At 63.9% G+C, this 15,340-nt stretch overlaps 4 protein-coding genes across 4 annotated transcripts in view; 1 reads left to right on the top strand and 3 right to left on the bottom strand.

Moving 5' to 3' along the window:
• Positions 1-282: 282 nt before the first annotated feature.
• Positions 283-2,139, bottom strand: CHLRE_04g217926v5 (uncharacterized protein). Its single transcript, XM_043061761.1, has 2 exons — positions 1,768-2,139; positions 283-1,530 (listed from the first exon to the last, which is right to left on the bottom strand). The coding sequence occupies exons 1-2, from the start codon at positions 1,867-1,869 to the stop codon at positions 922-924; spliced, it is 711 nt and encodes a 236-aa protein (XP_042925017.1). The 5' UTR covers positions 1,870-2,139; the 3' UTR covers positions 283-921.
• Positions 2,140-3,550: 1,411 nt separating this feature from the next.
• On the bottom strand, positions 3,551-8,809 carry CHLRE_04g217925v5 (uncharacterized protein). The gene is made up of 12 exons (XM_043061760.1): positions 8,023-8,809; positions 7,785-7,823; positions 7,329-7,592; positions 6,992-7,042; positions 6,237-6,581; positions 5,803-5,931; positions 5,444-5,570; positions 5,069-5,298; positions 4,578-4,706; positions 4,366-4,413; positions 4,004-4,075; positions 3,551-3,791 (listed from the first exon to the last, which is right to left on the bottom strand). The coding sequence occupies exons 1-12, from the start codon at positions 8,056-8,058 to the stop codon at positions 3,597-3,599; spliced, it is 1,665 nt and encodes a 554-aa protein (XP_042925016.1). The 5' UTR covers positions 8,059-8,809; the 3' UTR covers positions 3,551-3,596.
• A 100-nt stretch (positions 8,810-8,909) lies between these two features.
• On the top strand, positions 8,910-11,292 carry CHLRE_04g217924v5 (uncharacterized protein). Its single transcript, XM_043061759.1, has 6 exons — positions 8,910-8,999; positions 9,082-9,204; positions 9,510-9,671; positions 9,859-9,956; positions 10,243-10,384; positions 10,595-11,292. The coding sequence occupies exons 1-6, from the start codon at positions 8,982-8,984 to the stop codon at positions 11,024-11,026; spliced, it is 975 nt and encodes a 324-aa protein (XP_042925015.1). The 5' UTR covers positions 8,910-8,981; the 3' UTR covers positions 11,027-11,292.
• Positions 11,293-11,327: 35 nt separating this feature from the next.
• CHLRE_04g217923v5 (uncharacterized protein) overlaps positions 11,328-15,340 on the bottom strand; it is a 6,212-nt gene continuing 2,199 nt past the window's right edge. The window contains exons 5-7 of the mRNA XM_043061758.1: positions 13,934-15,277; positions 13,170-13,616; positions 11,328-12,899 (exon numbers count right to left, since the gene is read on the bottom strand). Coding sequence (XP_042925014.1) covers positions 12,264-12,899; positions 13,170-13,616; positions 13,934-15,277 — 2,427 coding nt within the window. The 3' untranslated portion in view covers positions 11,328-12,263. The remainder of the gene's footprint in view (positions 12,900-13,169; positions 13,617-13,933; positions 15,278-15,340) is intronic.

The raw sequence follows: 15,340 nt of genomic DNA, 5'->3' as shown, positions 1-15,340 counted from the left end.
AAGCGGCAGTATGGGGGGCGCATGTTTTGGGACCCCCTCCCAGACTTGTGCGTTTTGGCAAGGGGGGGTCCGCGCGACGAGGCACGCGACCAGCCTCAAAGGCCCCCCGGACCCACTCAGCCCCCACCGCCCCTGCCCCCGCACAGCCCCGAACCTGGCACTGATACTACCTCGCGCGGCCGAAGTTCAGGACCCCCCACTGTGTCCCTGTATGGATCGGTCCCCTATATATGCCCGAATGCTCTATCTGTCGCGGCCATCCACTACATGCCCATCAATACATGAAGCTATAAAGAATACATTGATGGTGGGTAGGGCTCGATTTGAGTCGCACCAAGCAATTTGCCGACCAGCGACCACGATTGCCCAAGCCAGCCCGCCACTAGTCCGCGTCACTGTATGTGCATCCTAAATAACATTTCATATTGCATGAAGTAATTCAGGTGGCCAGCACTGCGGTTTTCGAGCCACGTCTATGTCGTATCTCCCAGACGGTCATTTTCATGCGGACAAAGCACTCGAGGCAAATGACGCTAAATATTGGCAACAGGTCACAATTCTGCTGGTCCAGTCTCTGCCTACAAAGGAGGTATTGCACACCAAGGAGAGCGGGATCAACGCAGCAAATTTGACATTGCAACTGGCTTCAAGTTATCGCGCGTGGCACGGCCTATGCACGACTCTCGGGTAGGCGACTACTTGGCCCTGCAACAAGAGGATTGCGACGATGCACTCGACCACGCCTTCGCGCACGGCCCGAACCGCGACAGGCTTGTAATGTTTGCATTCATAGTGTCATTTGTAGACACTTGCGCAGCGTGGTGGGCGCAGCGCCCGCGAATTGGTTCCTCGCTTGTCGTCGGAGACACGGGAAGTGCTGGGGCCATACATGGCATCGTATCCAGGCACTGCCATACTTCATTATACAGATACATGTATCGTGGCCGAAGGTGTCGAGGGCCACACGCCGACCAAGTTTAGCGCGTACCGCATGCAGGCGTCTGCCATGTCCACACCCGCCACGCCGCCACTGCCGCTCGGCCCGGCGCGTGCGCCCACCACCGCTTCCCCAGCCACTGCAGCGGCAGCCGCTACGCCGGCTGCCATGGCGCCGCCAGCTGGCCCGGCGCCTGCGTCCACCGCCATTGCTGCACATGTGACGCTGTCACCGCAGCAGGGGCAGCTGTTCAGGGCGCCGCGAGGCCAGTCGGTTATAGTGTCCTCCGGGTAGTCCTCGATGACGTTCTGACAGTCCATATACAGCAGCAGCGCCTCGCGCATGCGCTGGCGCAGGGTTGTCGCCGACACAGAGCTTGGACGGGAGATCCCATTGCGCTCCCAGCTGTTCATCATAGCGTCACAAAACGCGTCTGCGCTGAGATGTCTGGTCCTGAATGACAGGATGTCATACATCTGCAGCACGGACTGGTGCCACCAGAGAACGTTCTTGCCAGAGTGAGCGCGGTCGAGGTCCCACCCGCTGTTCGAGTCGGAGACGCAGTCCGCCTGAACCGGCAGCAAGTTGCAGCCCTGCTTGCACGTTGTGCACCAGCCCACAGGTATTTCCGCGATCACAGGCTGCTCCCATGTGACAATTGTCACGGAACATCGCTTTCCCCCGAACACCGCGGACACGCCGCACCCAGGACATGTGCGTGGGATGGCCTGGGCCAACGCCCGCAGCGTGTCGGCGGCACTGTCGAGGAGGCGGCTGCGGCTGTCTGCCCCCGAGGCGTAGTGCTTTAAGAACGCCTTTCGGACCCTGACCTGAGCTGCAACGTCCACTGATGCGTCGTCGCCTTGCTCGGTGTCTTCAACATCGGACTCGCTGTGCACATGCGGCAGCAGATCCGCTGCTGAAGCGCCCATATGCATCTCCACGTTAGCATGTTGCTCTCCCTCATCATCTTCTAGCTGGTGGTGGCCTACTTGCTGTTGAGTGTTGCTTTGTTCAATGCGAGGTCGCACACGCACTCTAACTTGATTCGGGTTTTTCCTCTTCGCAATTCGATCCGTCCTTTTAGCGCCTGCACTTATAGGGTTTGGAACTTTGAAGTCCCTAAGTGACATTGTAACTGGTCCAAGCTACTGTGGCATTTTGGCACTCCTGCTACATAAAGCTAGTCCGTCCAAGAAGTGATGCCGACATCTGCTATTGAGGTTACGATATGCAGGCGCGCGGTCCAGGCCAATCGGAGTGCCCGGCGCCGTCACCGGCGGGCACGAGCTGAGCAGGCATGGAGCCGCGGGGAGCTATGGGAAGCCCTCCTGAGAGGGGGGGAGGGCTGGGACTGCTGGTGGAGGGCGCGGGCGCGGTGTTCCGCGATGACGACATTTTGGGGAGCCGAGGGCCCTCCCCACGAGGGGGGAGCCCCGGTACATGCGGTTCTCCCCATGAGGGGGGCGCTCCGGTCCGTGGGGAACCCCCCATACCTCCGCATGCATGTCGGCACAACGTTGCTGACCCAGGTCACTCATCTGGGTTGCCCGCGCCTGCACGCTCTGCTCCACTGTTGAGTGTTATGAACGGCAGAAGCTGGATATGGAATGTCCTCCAGGAGACGCAATCCGTTCACAGGATGGTGACGTCTGTGCGTATCTGAATGCAGGTGCGGGAGTGGACCGCGAGGTGGGCCTCTGTGCCCACGCCCAATCTTCGACCAGGTGGAATCGCTCCCTCATTTCGCAGCTACCAGCGCTTCCTGGGCACTGCGGCAACCAAACCGTCACCACTGGAAAGCCGGTGGAGCCGTGGCTCGGAGCCCACACGCCTGCACCGTCCGCCTCACCACATGGACCTGCACCTGCGCCCACAGTCCTGCCATATACGGATATATCAGTCCTGCCAGTTCGGTCGTTCCTGCGCCTGCACCAAACAGCTTTGCTCTCCTCCATACCCACATCCAGTCATCCACCACACCAACCACCGTCAGTACCCTATCAACTGCCAACCACCTCAACTACTTTTTTTGGGCTGAGCCCCCCCAGCGAAGCGTTCCAGGGGGGGGGCGAAGCCCCCCAGGAACACCCGTGTCCGTGGCTGCGTGGCTGCGTGGCTGCGTGCGTCGGCAAAACATAGCATACTGGCGCAAACCGCGACTGCTACGTATTAGTATTTGATAATGCCTATTGCATGTAAATAGGTGGCGGGGAAAATTCGGGCGGAGCGAGAAGTGCCTTCGCGCGTCCATGGAAATTGACTTTCGCGAGGTCGCGAGGAAAGCATTCGGTGCCCGCCGATATGCAGTCTATAAGGCAAACTATGTTGGCGGCAAGCAAAGCGGGGAAGTATATCGAAAGTTTTGAGCGACTTGCTGAGCCATGCCTGCCGACGCGCCAGAATGCCGAGAAGCCCCGAGGTCGCCCCCGCCCCGCGCCTAGCCCTTTGAGCGTGGGGCGCCGGGGAGGTGTTGAGTATGGCAGGAGGCGAAAGAAATGCTTGGGGTGTTTGGGAACGTGACAAGGCACGCATGTGGCGCGGGAAATCCCGCACGACCCCAACCCGAGTGTCCCTAGCCGATGCGCCTACGCGTCGTAGCGGCATGGAGGCTCTAACGGGGCGTTACACGCCTATTAGCTCCCAAGCGTACGGGGGCTCAGCCCATTTTCCAGCTGTACAAAGCTGACACCCCTTGTCTCGGCCCCGACTTCTTCTTGGCCCTCTCGCGCTCCTCCGCGCTGTCGTCGCTGTCATCGCTGCCGTCCTCGTCCCCGCTGACCTCCTCCCACTCCGACTCGCTGTCCTCCGCCGCCTTCTGCAGCGGCTCCTCGCCCACCGTGTTCTCACGGATCTGGGGATGCGGGGGTTGTGGGTGGGGAAAGCAAGGGTTGGATGAGGGGAGGGGAGGAGGGGGCAGGAGCCGGCGTCGGCCAGGCGGGAGCGGAAGGGGGCGGGCCCGTAGGAATAAAGTACAGTCAAGTAGCACGGGGCGCTAGGCAGGCAAAGAGACGTAACAGCCCCCCTTCCTTTTCTATGGAAGAGCACACAGCACACAGCACGCACCAGCTGCCAGCCGTCCAGCTCCAATGCGTCCAGGCACCACATGTTGTCCAGCGTGACCTCCTTGGAGCCGATCTGGGTGGTGTGGGAGTGAGGAGGAAGAGGGCGGCGTGTGAGGGTGGGGATGAGTGACGAAGCAAGGACTGCGGCGGGAAGGAATTGAGAACCGGTGGGGTCGCAGCATATGGGTGCATGGTGTTCTAGAGATTTGACCACCACCCGCCCCCACCCCCAATCTCACGAGGCGCTCCATGCTTACGGGTACAGACGCACACACGCAGCAACCCAGCCATGAAGGGCACCGTGTGCACGTAGACACCATGCGGAACCTCCACACATACACACACGAGTTGCCGCGGGCTCACCTCCACGGTGCCGCCCAGCAGCCACAGCGCATTGGCCACCACCGCCATCTGCACGACACGGCGACGAGAGAGCCCCAGTCAACTCGGCCTGATACGGTAACTTCATTCCGCACTTCAGGCCACATAGTCCCGCACTGCCCGCCATTCTTTTCCCCCCGCTACAAGTCGGGCAATCTAGCCCTTACCGTCCCTCCGTCCCTTGCGCCACGCACCAGTGCCCCGATGCGCGCCCTGGGCTTGGGCATGTTGAGGCTGGACAGGTCCAGGCCGAAGGTGGCGGGGCTGTACAGCAGCTCAAACACCACACCGCCAATGCGGGTGGCAATGTGTAGCCGCGGTAGCTGCGGGGGAAGGAACGTGGGCGGTGGGGTCGTGGACGGAGCAGTGTAGCGACCGCGCCGGGTGCTTGTCCCTGATGGCATCTGCATCGCTCCGCCAGCTGCCAGCCCCTTTCCAGTTTGTGCTGTCCGTGCCGCCCGCAGGCCAGCCCCACTGACCGCCTCCGCCCCGTCTCTGGCTCCCACCAGGCTCCCACCTGACCCCACCTAGCCTGACCCCACCTGGCCTGACCCCCACCTAGCCTGACCCCACCTGGCCTGACCCCACATAGCCTGACCCCACCTGGCCTGACCCCACATAGCGTTGGCCCCCACCCGCCGTCCAACTGGCCCCGAACTCTGGGTGGCCCCCACCTGGTCCAAACCTTGGCTGGCTCCCACCTACGCGCCAGCCCCCACCTGGCCTGGATCTTGACCGCCGCACGGTACAGGGCGCTGTTCTTGCCTGAGGTCATGGCCCCCAGCTTGCCCGCCTGCTCTTGGGACACGCCCGGAGGCGCCGGAGCAGACTTGGCGGGCGCTGAGGCGGCGGAGGTAGAGGCGGCTGCGCCGTCGGCAGCAGCAGCTGCGGCCGCGTCTTTCCCCGCCTCCGCATCTGCCGAGCACAGCAGGCATGGGGCCCAGCAGATGTCTCAAAAAGTCTGTTGTCACGGCAAACCAAACTGAACCCGGCACATCAAGGCCGCTGTACCTCCGCCACATCTCCCCCAACCGCTCCAGTCCGTCACACTGTCCCTCACCCGCTATTCCAGCCTTCTTGCCCTTGGCGTCCGCAGGCGGCCGCAGCTCAGCGGCGAACCAGCGGCGGCGCCCAAAGTTAATTGTGTACAGGTCGATGTGAAACTCGGACGACAAGTCCTCGCCGCCCTGCAGTGGTGTGGACTCCTTAGCGAGTGGAATGCAGGAAAGAGAATAGCACGCATTCGCGCATATAAGTGCGGAGCGCCAGGCCCTGTACCCGGATAAGCCTCAGCAGGCCGCACGCGATTGCTGTTCCCACCCAGCATGAGCCAAGGACCCTATTTCCAAAACCGCCGCCTCCCGAGCAGATCATCCACCCATTCTACCATTCTCCTCCCGTCCTCCCCCGGAATCGTACCTTGGCCTCATTGTCCGACACGCCACCGAACACAAAGGCGCGCGGCCCCGCCTTGGGGTGCGCGTGCGCTGACAGTGCGAAGGAGGCGCGGGCGCCCGGGGCCATGCCCACCTTTTTGACGCGCTCCCACTGCGGGGTAAAGCAGTGGACAGCAAACACACGGGTAAAAGGCTCAGCGGTGCACGAGTTGGGGGCTGGGAAGTGAAACAGCAGCGGTGGATACATCGTGTGCACCGAAGGCGGAGGGTTCGTGTGGCCGCGTCGGGTACATCTTTGGGCCCATCACTTTTAGTGGGTGGTCAGGGACGTTGGCAGCATAATGGTATCATGCTTCATGATCGACACGGCCGCCAAGGGTGGCTAGCACGTCCCACGCCCCACGCCCGCGCAAAGCACAAAGTGGTTCTAGTGGCCTCACCTCACCTCAACTTGACCAGCTGGATGTTGTGTTGCTGCTGAAGCAGCTGAGGCGCCATCAGGAGCTTGATCAGAGCCCCCACGAGCAGCCGCGGCGCCGCCACGGCCGCGGCGCCAGCGGTAGTCTGAACCACAGGCGGCCCCATCATCGGTTGCACCGCCGGCCGCGCCACGTACCGCGGCCCCGCCTGCTGGCGCTGGTCCTGGTGCTGGCGGTGCTGGTGGTGCTGGTGCACTGGCGCAATGGGCGGCGGCGGAGGCATGAAGGGCACGAGCTTGGGCGCCAGCGCGCCGCCGGCAGCGGCAGTGGCGACGGGTGCCACCATCCGGCATGGCACGGCGGCGTTGGACTGGGGTACAGGCTTGGTACCGGGCATGCAGGGGGTGGGTAGTGTGGTGGAGGTAGCAGGCAGCGCGGGGCTGGTGCTGTTGGTGGAAGAGGACAGGCGCCCGTCCTCCTCCTCCACCAGCAGCAGCCCCGCGCTGCCTGCTGCCTGCCGCAACACTACCCACCTCCTGCGTGCCCGGTGCCAAGCCTGCTGCACTCCAGCAGTCCAACGCCGCCGCCGCCACCACCGTCGCTGTTGCTACGACGACTGCTGGCTCATCAGGAGCCCGCCGCATGGAGGGCCGCTGCCCCTACCGGCCGCCCATGCGGGTGCAGGGCGACGAGGGCGGCAAGGCGGCCACCGCTGGCACTGGCCCTGCTGGCAGCAGCAGCAGTGGCTCGGGCCTGATGCTCCGCAGCTTGGTAGGGTGCCTGCTGCCCCACCTCGCCACTGCCGCCGCCGTCCAGAAGACAGTGCACGACGGCCGGCAGGTCCTGTGTGGGGGTGGGGGATGGATCGGCAGAGTGGGTTGGTAGGGTGGCAGGAAGGGCGAGACAATGGAGTGCTTGCCGCTCGCAGACCTCCTGCCGACGCACGGCGGCGTGCCCGCTGGCAGGCCCGCAGCTCGAGGCCCGATGCATCCGTGCCGCAGCAATGCGGCACCGGTTACGGCAGCCCATTTCCGTTTCCCGGCAAATGCTAGCCTCAGGCCCGTCAACTTCTCCACAAAGCCATTACGACAATCCAACTACCCGACAATCCGCCAAGCCGCAGCCTTACCCGCGCTGCTGTCATCACGCGGCGCCTGCGCACCCCCTGCTGCTGCTGCTGCTGCTGCTGCTGCTGCTGCTGCTGCTGCTGCTGGTCTGCCTCATGGTCTTGCCAGCAGCAGGTGAAGGCTCCAGCGAAGGGCCCTGCGCTGCCCTCTGACCCGCCATCACGATCCCCGACAGCGACTGCGTCGTCCGCATCCGCCTCGTCGTGCGCGCGCCGGCTTTTCACGGCCGGCTTATCGCCCTCAGCCCGGAGGCCGCGCGTAAGGGACTGCAATTGAAGGGGTGGCGCAAATGTTAGGGAAAGCGTCAGGGGCAGTGTCAGGGGGCGGTAGGGGTTGGTGGTGCCCACCGGCGCCGAATGCGTCAGGCAAGCTGCGGGGCGCACCCCACGGGCGCACCGTGGGGCGCACACCCCACGACTATATGCAGCCTCCCCTGCGCGAAAGTCCCGTGCGCGCACCACTGATGTCGGGTGATCGGGTGGCCATACGCGCGGGCGCTGGGCGACGGGCACCCCGTCTCAAGCGAAGCTCCCGCGCTTCCTCCGTCAGGCTTCACGTGCCAATCCTCGTCTGCGGCTGCTACGCTGTGGCACCCAAGCTAGTATGCTAAAGTCTTCGGAGGAGCTAAAGCTGTGTCGCCGCCTAGAAAGTCGCTGGAGCCGAGACGTCAGTCCCAGCGGTGCGCACGCCTAGTGCTCTAAAATTCATGGCTTCCTTAGCATTAGCATACATGAAAAAGGACACAATCAAAGAGGGCTGGGAGGGTCGGAAAAGTATCTGGAGCAGCCGAAAAGCCTGCCGCGCTTTCAGTGGAGTGGGTGTCACATGTGCTACTTGGCTAGAAACAAAGTATTCGACAGATATTCTTAAGAGTATGAGGTTTCAGAACATCTGTTGGTGGCGAGGCGGCCCAGGCCACCTGCAAGCTTCGATGGGCAGGCCCGACAGTCGTCTTGAGGCCGCTGACTCACAGGCGCTACACAAGCGCACTTGTTTAGGTAGTAGGTGAGATCAGGCAAGGGTTCAAGGTGAGGTGAGCGCTGTGAGGTTTGCGCCTTCTTTCGGCGGTTGGTGCGATGTTGCGGACCGACCAGGGATACACAAGGCCATGTAAACCACGCGGGAAGCTGTCAGAACTCTGCTTCCTACGACGCCCAGAAAGACGACTGTTGGAGAGCAGATGCAGGGCGAGGCGAGTCCCGAAGAAGGTTGCATCGCAAGGAACGCCTGCACACAAGGTCGCACACTGTCCGAAGAAATTGATGCTACATTCGGTCCATGACCTAGAGTATCCAACTTAACCGGTAGGAGTTCTGGGGACACTGCGGCGACGCGGCTGTTCTTGGAAACCCCCTGACTTGTCATTTCCCACACGCTTTAGTCGCGATTATAGCTTTACTTCAAGATAGAGCAGCCCAGGTGGCGCATGCAGCTTCTACGCCCTTGTGGAGCTCGCATGTTGCGCGACATTATGCATGATGCCGCGCGGTCATGTGCAATCGCTACCTCTGCGGCATGCTATTTGTTACGACACATGCACATATATAAGAACTTATGAACAAGGGAGATTTCTGCCAGTGGCCCGAACCCTTTTACAAAATGCAAACCCTGACGGCGTGCACAGTCCTCGCGTTCTCCACGGACCACTCAAAAGCATGTCCGATTCGCAGCCGGTAACTGACCCGGTGCAGCACGCGGCGTCCGAAAAGCCCTGGGGGCATCCCCACTCGTGCAACAGTCGTGCCATGCGCGCAGCGGCCATCGCAGCAACAAGGGGTAAAGGCGTCTAGGGCGGTAACGTCCGTAACCCTGGACGCGCCAGAGCCAGTGGTGGAGCGCGTCAGCAACTCAGGCGGCAGCCGAAAGGCCTTTGCCAAGGTGGAGCTGTGGGGTTGAGAGGGCTGGAGGGAAGGGCCGGGGAGACCAGCGCCATGTGCCAGCCCCTTCTTGAGGAGGCTGCTGGCGGTTTGAGGTGTCAGATGCGGTGACCTGTTGTGAGATAGGCACGCAGGGGTTAAGCGGGTCGCGAAAGGAAGGGACGGAATGGACATGAAGATGGATGGAGTTTAGCTTGCATGCGAGGCGGCAGCTGGAAGGGCCTCAGCACCCTCCTACTCTTGGCCCCTTCCCCCCCTGCAACCACATGCACACACACCTCCCTGCCTTCACCCTACCCCCGAAAGGCCTTCACCTCGCTGCTGGGGCTGCAGCTAGCCAAACCCGATGACCTGGATCCAGACACGCTGCGAAACCCGCCCTTTCCCCGCTACACCCCCGCGCTGTCCGAGCTCAGCGTGCAGCAGCTGCGGCCGTACTTCCTCAACCGCACCTACACAGACACAGACGTGAGCTACTTGACCTCTTGGCGAGCGAGAGAGCTGTTGGGGCGGGACAGGCAACGGCGGCCGGATGTCGGCGAGGGCATGAGGGCTGGTGCGCGTACGAGTCACCCAATGTGGGCACACGCCACCTGCGCCCTGCCATCACCCAAATGCCCCCCCCCCCGAAACCCCGCCCACTTCCTCCCCTCAGGTGGGCTACCTGGCCTTCTTCTCCGCCATGCACCTTGTGGCGCTGGTGGGCGGCCCGCTCACCTACAGCCCGGAGTGCCTGCAGCTGTGCCTGGCGGGGTGAGAGCAGCAGCGGGAGCGGGAGGGGGAGGGCTTGGCTGGGGGACTTGGGTGGAGGGCTTGGCTGGCGGGGGTGGTTTCGTGCCCTGGGTCTGGGTAAGACTGGGCTTATGTTTGACTACCCCCATGGCCCCCTCCTTCAAACTTGTAAGTCAATCGCACTATTTGAACGGGGCTGCCATCGCTTGCAACTGTCGCTTCTGCCTGTGCTTTGCTAGTTTGGCTTGGTTTGGTTTAGTTTGGGCTGGTATTTACAACCCCCCCCCCCTCCTCCCACTCCCTGCAGCTACGTGGTGACGGGCATGCTGGGCATCTCCATGTCGTACCACCGCCAGCTCAGCCACAAGTCCTTCCGCTGCGTCAAGCCGCTCGAGTACCTGCTGGCCTATTGCGGCGCCCTGGCCTTCGAGGGAGACCCCATAGAGTGGGTGAGTGCGTGGCACTGGCAGTGTGACATGAGTGGGGGGGAGTGGGGCTTGAGTGTGTGTTGGAGAGAGAACCGGTGCGGGCACTGAGTGGGTGGGCGACAGACATGCAATTCCGTTCCCGCTGATGCCCCTGACCCCCCACGCCCCCCCCCCCCCATTTGATACACACCATCCCATGGATGGCTACCCCCCCCCCCGCACCACACGCAGCCGTCCAAATCGGTAAACGGGCATCCTACCCATAGCATGTGGGCATCTTACATGGGCTGGGGTTCAGCTCCAGGCCGCCAGCCGCCGCCGGCGGCCGCTATCACACCTGGTCGCGCAGGCAGCAGCACTACTGCCATCCGCTCCGGGGTAGCAGCTAGCGCGCCCCCAGCGGGCAGTAGGGGACCGGCGGGCAGCAGGCGGCAGTGCCCCACGCGCACCAGCAGCAGCAGCAGCAGCAGCAGAAGCACCCCATGCTGGATCCAGCGCTGGCGTACGTGCCGCGGCCGTACCGGGACCCGCAGGGCTGGTGGCACATCCCAGACCGATGGGTTGATACTTACGATCCGCCCGTGCACGCGGGGAGCATATACGGTACAGCAGCCTCGGGGGCGGCGCAGCCTCCGCGCACGTCTGTTCACCCGCACGCTGTAGGCGTTAGTGGCTTCCGGACGCGGGATATGCCATTGCAACGGGGCTGCAATGTGTATCGTATTAGAGGGACGAGCAATGCATGCATGCGCACGTGAGCACGTGGGTGTAATCGGGGCTAGCTGGCACGAGTTTGAGCTGGAGGTGGAAGGGTGGACCACGCCAAGGGGCAGAAGAGGGTAGGTTGACACATTACCGCAAACATATGTTACAATTGAAGGGCGGCTCAAGCTCGTGTCGTACGTATCTCCCTGTAAGGCATCTTCTTGCCTAGATAGCACCCAAGCTCACACGCTTGGTTGTGTGGAGTGTCCCTTTGCACTACAAGGCGGGTTACCGTACCATGTGCACGAACCTGCTGTATATGTTCCAGGAGTCAGCGCTCTGAGCGGTCAGTGCGCACCTACCGCTGCGCGCCTAGGAGACGACCAGCAGCTTGCGGCTCTTCATCACAGGCGTGCACAACCATGGCTACATAGCTAAGCTTGCACCGTATACACCCGACAGAACACATGGATTCAGTTGCGAACGGTCACACAAGACATGTCAAGCAAGCTCAACGCCAGGTAGACCTGTGCTCAAACTGCTGGGGTCATGTCCGCCGGGATACAGCAATCACGCGGAAAGGACGGAAATAGATCAACACGTCGTACTACGTGCAGAGGAGTCAAAATAGGGCTCAAGGTAGTAAAGGTAGCCCTACCGCAGTCCGTTGCCCGAATTTTCGTACGTAGTAAGACGTGTTGATCGAAGGACCGACAACGCACACGCAAGCGCCAGCACATGTGGTACCCTTGAGTTTCAGAACACAGCGTCATGGAGCCATTGGGCCACGGCCCAAGCATCCATTCGTCTCTATCTGCCTCTTGCGGCAAGCCGGCAAGCAATCAACGCGGCATTCTAATGTCTAGGCCTACCGTATCATCAATCAATCAAGGGGAAGCAGCAAGGATCAGCAGCCGCAACTATGCATGCTGCCATCCACGGCTTGCTTGCTAAGGGTTCTACCCTGAGGCCAATCAACGTTCCCTCAGGCCAATCTATGTCCTATGAACCTCTGTGCGGTCCTCAACACTGCGCATGCTGTGTCTTTATACTTAAAAACACCCAGCTCTCAAGCAAGTAAGCTCTGGCACACACACGTACGCACTCCTTTATTCATTTGACAGCCGCCGCTCATCACTGACGCACTGTCCGCATATAGCCCGCCTCATGCCCGAGCGATCTGGCCTTGCCGCCTTCACCAGATGAAGCGCCGCGCCCGCTCGCTGCTCAGCGCCCTGCGCAGCGCGGGGTGCGCCAGTGCCTCCTCCACCCCCAGCCGCTGCGCCGGGTCCGCCGCCGCCATGCCCTTGAGCAGCTGCCGCAGCGCCGGCGAGGCGTGCCGGTGCGGCGGCAGCTCACCACTGCCCCGGAAGGCCTCCATCTCCGGCCCCGACTCGGTGCCGCACACCAGCGCCGCGCCGATCACGCCCACCGCGAACACATCGCTCTTGGCGGCCGGCCAGCTGGGCAGGTCGCGCTCGTTGGCCGCGAAGGTGCGGCGCGCCAGCGTCTCAGGGGCTTGGTAGCCCTTCGTGCCCCGCCGCCCCCCGACCTCCGAGACCAGGCGGCCCTGGCTGTCCAGAGGCGTCACCAGGCCGAAGTCGGTGATCTTAACAAGCCGGTCCGTGCCAACCAGAAGGTTGTCCAGCTTCAGGTCCCGGTGCGCCAGCCGCGCGCGGCCGTGCAGGTCGCGCAGGCCCAGCAGCACCGAGGCCAGCACCACGCGCACCGCGGTCTCGGGCAGCCGGTAGCCGGACGTGTCCTCCGAGTCGGCGTCAAAGGCGGCGGCGGCGCCGCCCACGGCGCAGTGCGCGAGCACGCGGTGGCCCGTCTGCAGGTGCGGGAAGGGCGGCAGCGGCAGGTAAGGCGCAGAACGGTACGTCTGAAGGCACGGGTCACGTACTCATGATTGCAGACAGAAGCACGAGCGGAAGGTGGATTGCTTGTTTGCCGCAAGACCTATCAACCCCGTCCCCCCCGCCCGCTCCCTACCCTACCTCTCTCTTTTGATTGCGCTAGCTGCCCCGAACCTGTTTCCATCCGCCGCACCAATAATTAATGCACCCACCACACCACACCGCACAGCACCGCACCCACTCACCACCACGTCAGTCAGCGACTCCCGCGCCACCTCCATCACTATGCGCCCGACGCGCAGGTTGGCGATGCCGCAGCCGCGGGGCGGCACGTCCTCCCCGGGTGTCAGCACGTCGACGTAGGCCCCCAGCACCTTGACCAGGTGCCGCGAGTCCAGCGCCTGAACCGCCAGCACCGCCGCCGCCTCCTTGGCATGCATCTCCACAGAATGCGGCGTTGCGCCGCCCGCCGCCAGGCCCTTCAGGTCCAGAGCGCAGGTCTTCACCGCCGCCTCAAAGGTGCGGCTGCTGCTGGTGGCAGTGGCGGTGCCGGAGGCCGCCGCCGCCGCCAGGCCAGAGGAGGAGGCCGCGGAGGAGGCGGTGGGGGACTGGCGCTCTGTGACCTCCCAGCAGTCGACGCAGCCGAAGGCGCCCTGGCCCAGGTGCCGCTTGAGGCGGATGAGCTCGACGGGCTGCGTGGCGTGGCGGGGCGGGGGGGGGCATGCATCAGCAGCAGGTGGCAGGTGGGGTGTGAATAGCTAGAGCGGCGGCGTGCGTGCCGGGGGATTGTGTATACATGTACGGCAGGCGTGCGCATCGCAGCGTGCTCGCAGGGTGCAGGTAGAGCTGGGTTAGCGTACACACACACGCACTCCGCAGCCCCATGAACTTTCTAAACCCGCCTTCAGGTACGGTACCCCGCGTCTATCTCGCTCACGTGTTCAAAACCACCGCGAGGCCACCCACCCACGCACGCACTAAACCCACCACGTACAAGCCACCCGCCCACCTTGGAGGCGCCGCTGGTGCAGCGCTGCATGAGCTCGCGCACGTTGGCGACAACAATGTCCTCCTCCTCCTGAATGGCCTCCTGGATCCTCTGCTGCCGGGCCTCCGCCTCCTGCACCTTCTTCTTCTGCGCTTGCCACATCTGCTTCGCCTGCTGCAGCCGCTGCATCCGCATCTGCAGGCTTTGGTCTTGCTGCTGGTGCGGCTGGCGCGGAGCCGGCATGCCGCCGTGCACCAGGACCGGCTGCGGCTGCACCGCCGGGTGCGGGTGCGGGTACGGCACGCAAGCCACGCGGTTGGCCAGCTGGATGTGCTGCTGCTGCTGAAGCAGCTGAGTTGCCATCAGGAGCTTGACCGGAGCCCCCACGAGCAGCCGCGGCGCCGCCACGGCCGCGGCGCCAGCGGTAGCCTGAACCACAGGCGGCCCCATCATCGGTTGCACCGCCGGCCGCGCCACGTACCACGGCCCCGCCTGCTGGTGCTGGTCCTGGTGCTGGTGCTGGTGCACTGGCATGATGGGCGGCGGCGGAGGCCGGAAGGCCACGAGCTTGGGCGCCACCGCGCCGGCGTCGGCCGCGGCAGCGGCGACGGGTGCCACCACCCGGCAGGGCACGGCGGCGGCAGTGGCGACGGGTGCCATCACCCGGCAGGGCACGGCGGTGGCGGCGGCGGCGACGGGTGCCATCACCCGGCGGGCGACGGCGGCCGCGACGTGCGCTGTCTTCTGGATGGCGGCAGTGGCGAGGTGGGGCAGCAGGCACCCTACCAAGCTGCGGAGCATCAGGCCTGAGCCACTGCTGCTGCCAGGGCCACTGCCAGCGGTGGCCGCCTTGCCGCCCTCGTCGCCCTGCACCCGCATGGGCGGCCGGTAGGGGCGGCAGCGGCCCTCCATGCGGCGGGCTCCTGATGATGAGCCAGCAGCCGTAGCAGCAGCGACGGTGGTGGCGGCGGCGGCGGCACTGGACCGGGGTGCAGCAGGCTGAATACTGGGCACGCAGGGGGTGGGTTGTGTGGCGGCGGGCAGCGCGTGCCTGCTGCTGGTGGAGTACGAGTTGGTGTTGGTGTTGGTGTTGGCCGAGGGCGCCTGCTGGCGCGATGAGCCGTTGGAGACCCCACCGCTGCCGGGGGCCGCGTCAGACCCGCTGCCGCCGCTGCTAGGAGAGGGCGCGGGCACATGGCCAGCCTTAGCCGTAGTCGAGGCGCCACCGCCAAAGGCGGCACGGCGCTTCGCCGCCAGAAGCTTGGCACGGAAACCGCCGGTCGGTTTGGTGGGTTTGGCCGCGGCCTTGTGCTCGCCGCCCTTGGACAGGAGACTGCGGGCGCTGGACTTCTGGTTGTTGCAGTCCTGTTGGAGGGCGCGGGCGGGGCGGGGCGGGGCGGGGCGGGGCGGGGCGGGTGGCCGACACGG

Source organism: Chlamydomonas reinhardtii, chromosome 4 (genome assembly GCF_000002595.2).
Source record: "Chlamydomonas reinhardtii strain CC-503 cw92 mt+ chromosome 4, whole genome shotgun sequence".
In the NCBI taxonomy this organism is placed as follows: domain Eukaryota; kingdom Viridiplantae; phylum Chlorophyta; class Chlorophyceae; order Chlamydomonadales; family Chlamydomonadaceae; genus Chlamydomonas; species Chlamydomonas reinhardtii.
This window is presented reverse-complemented; position numbering and strand designations above follow the sequence as displayed.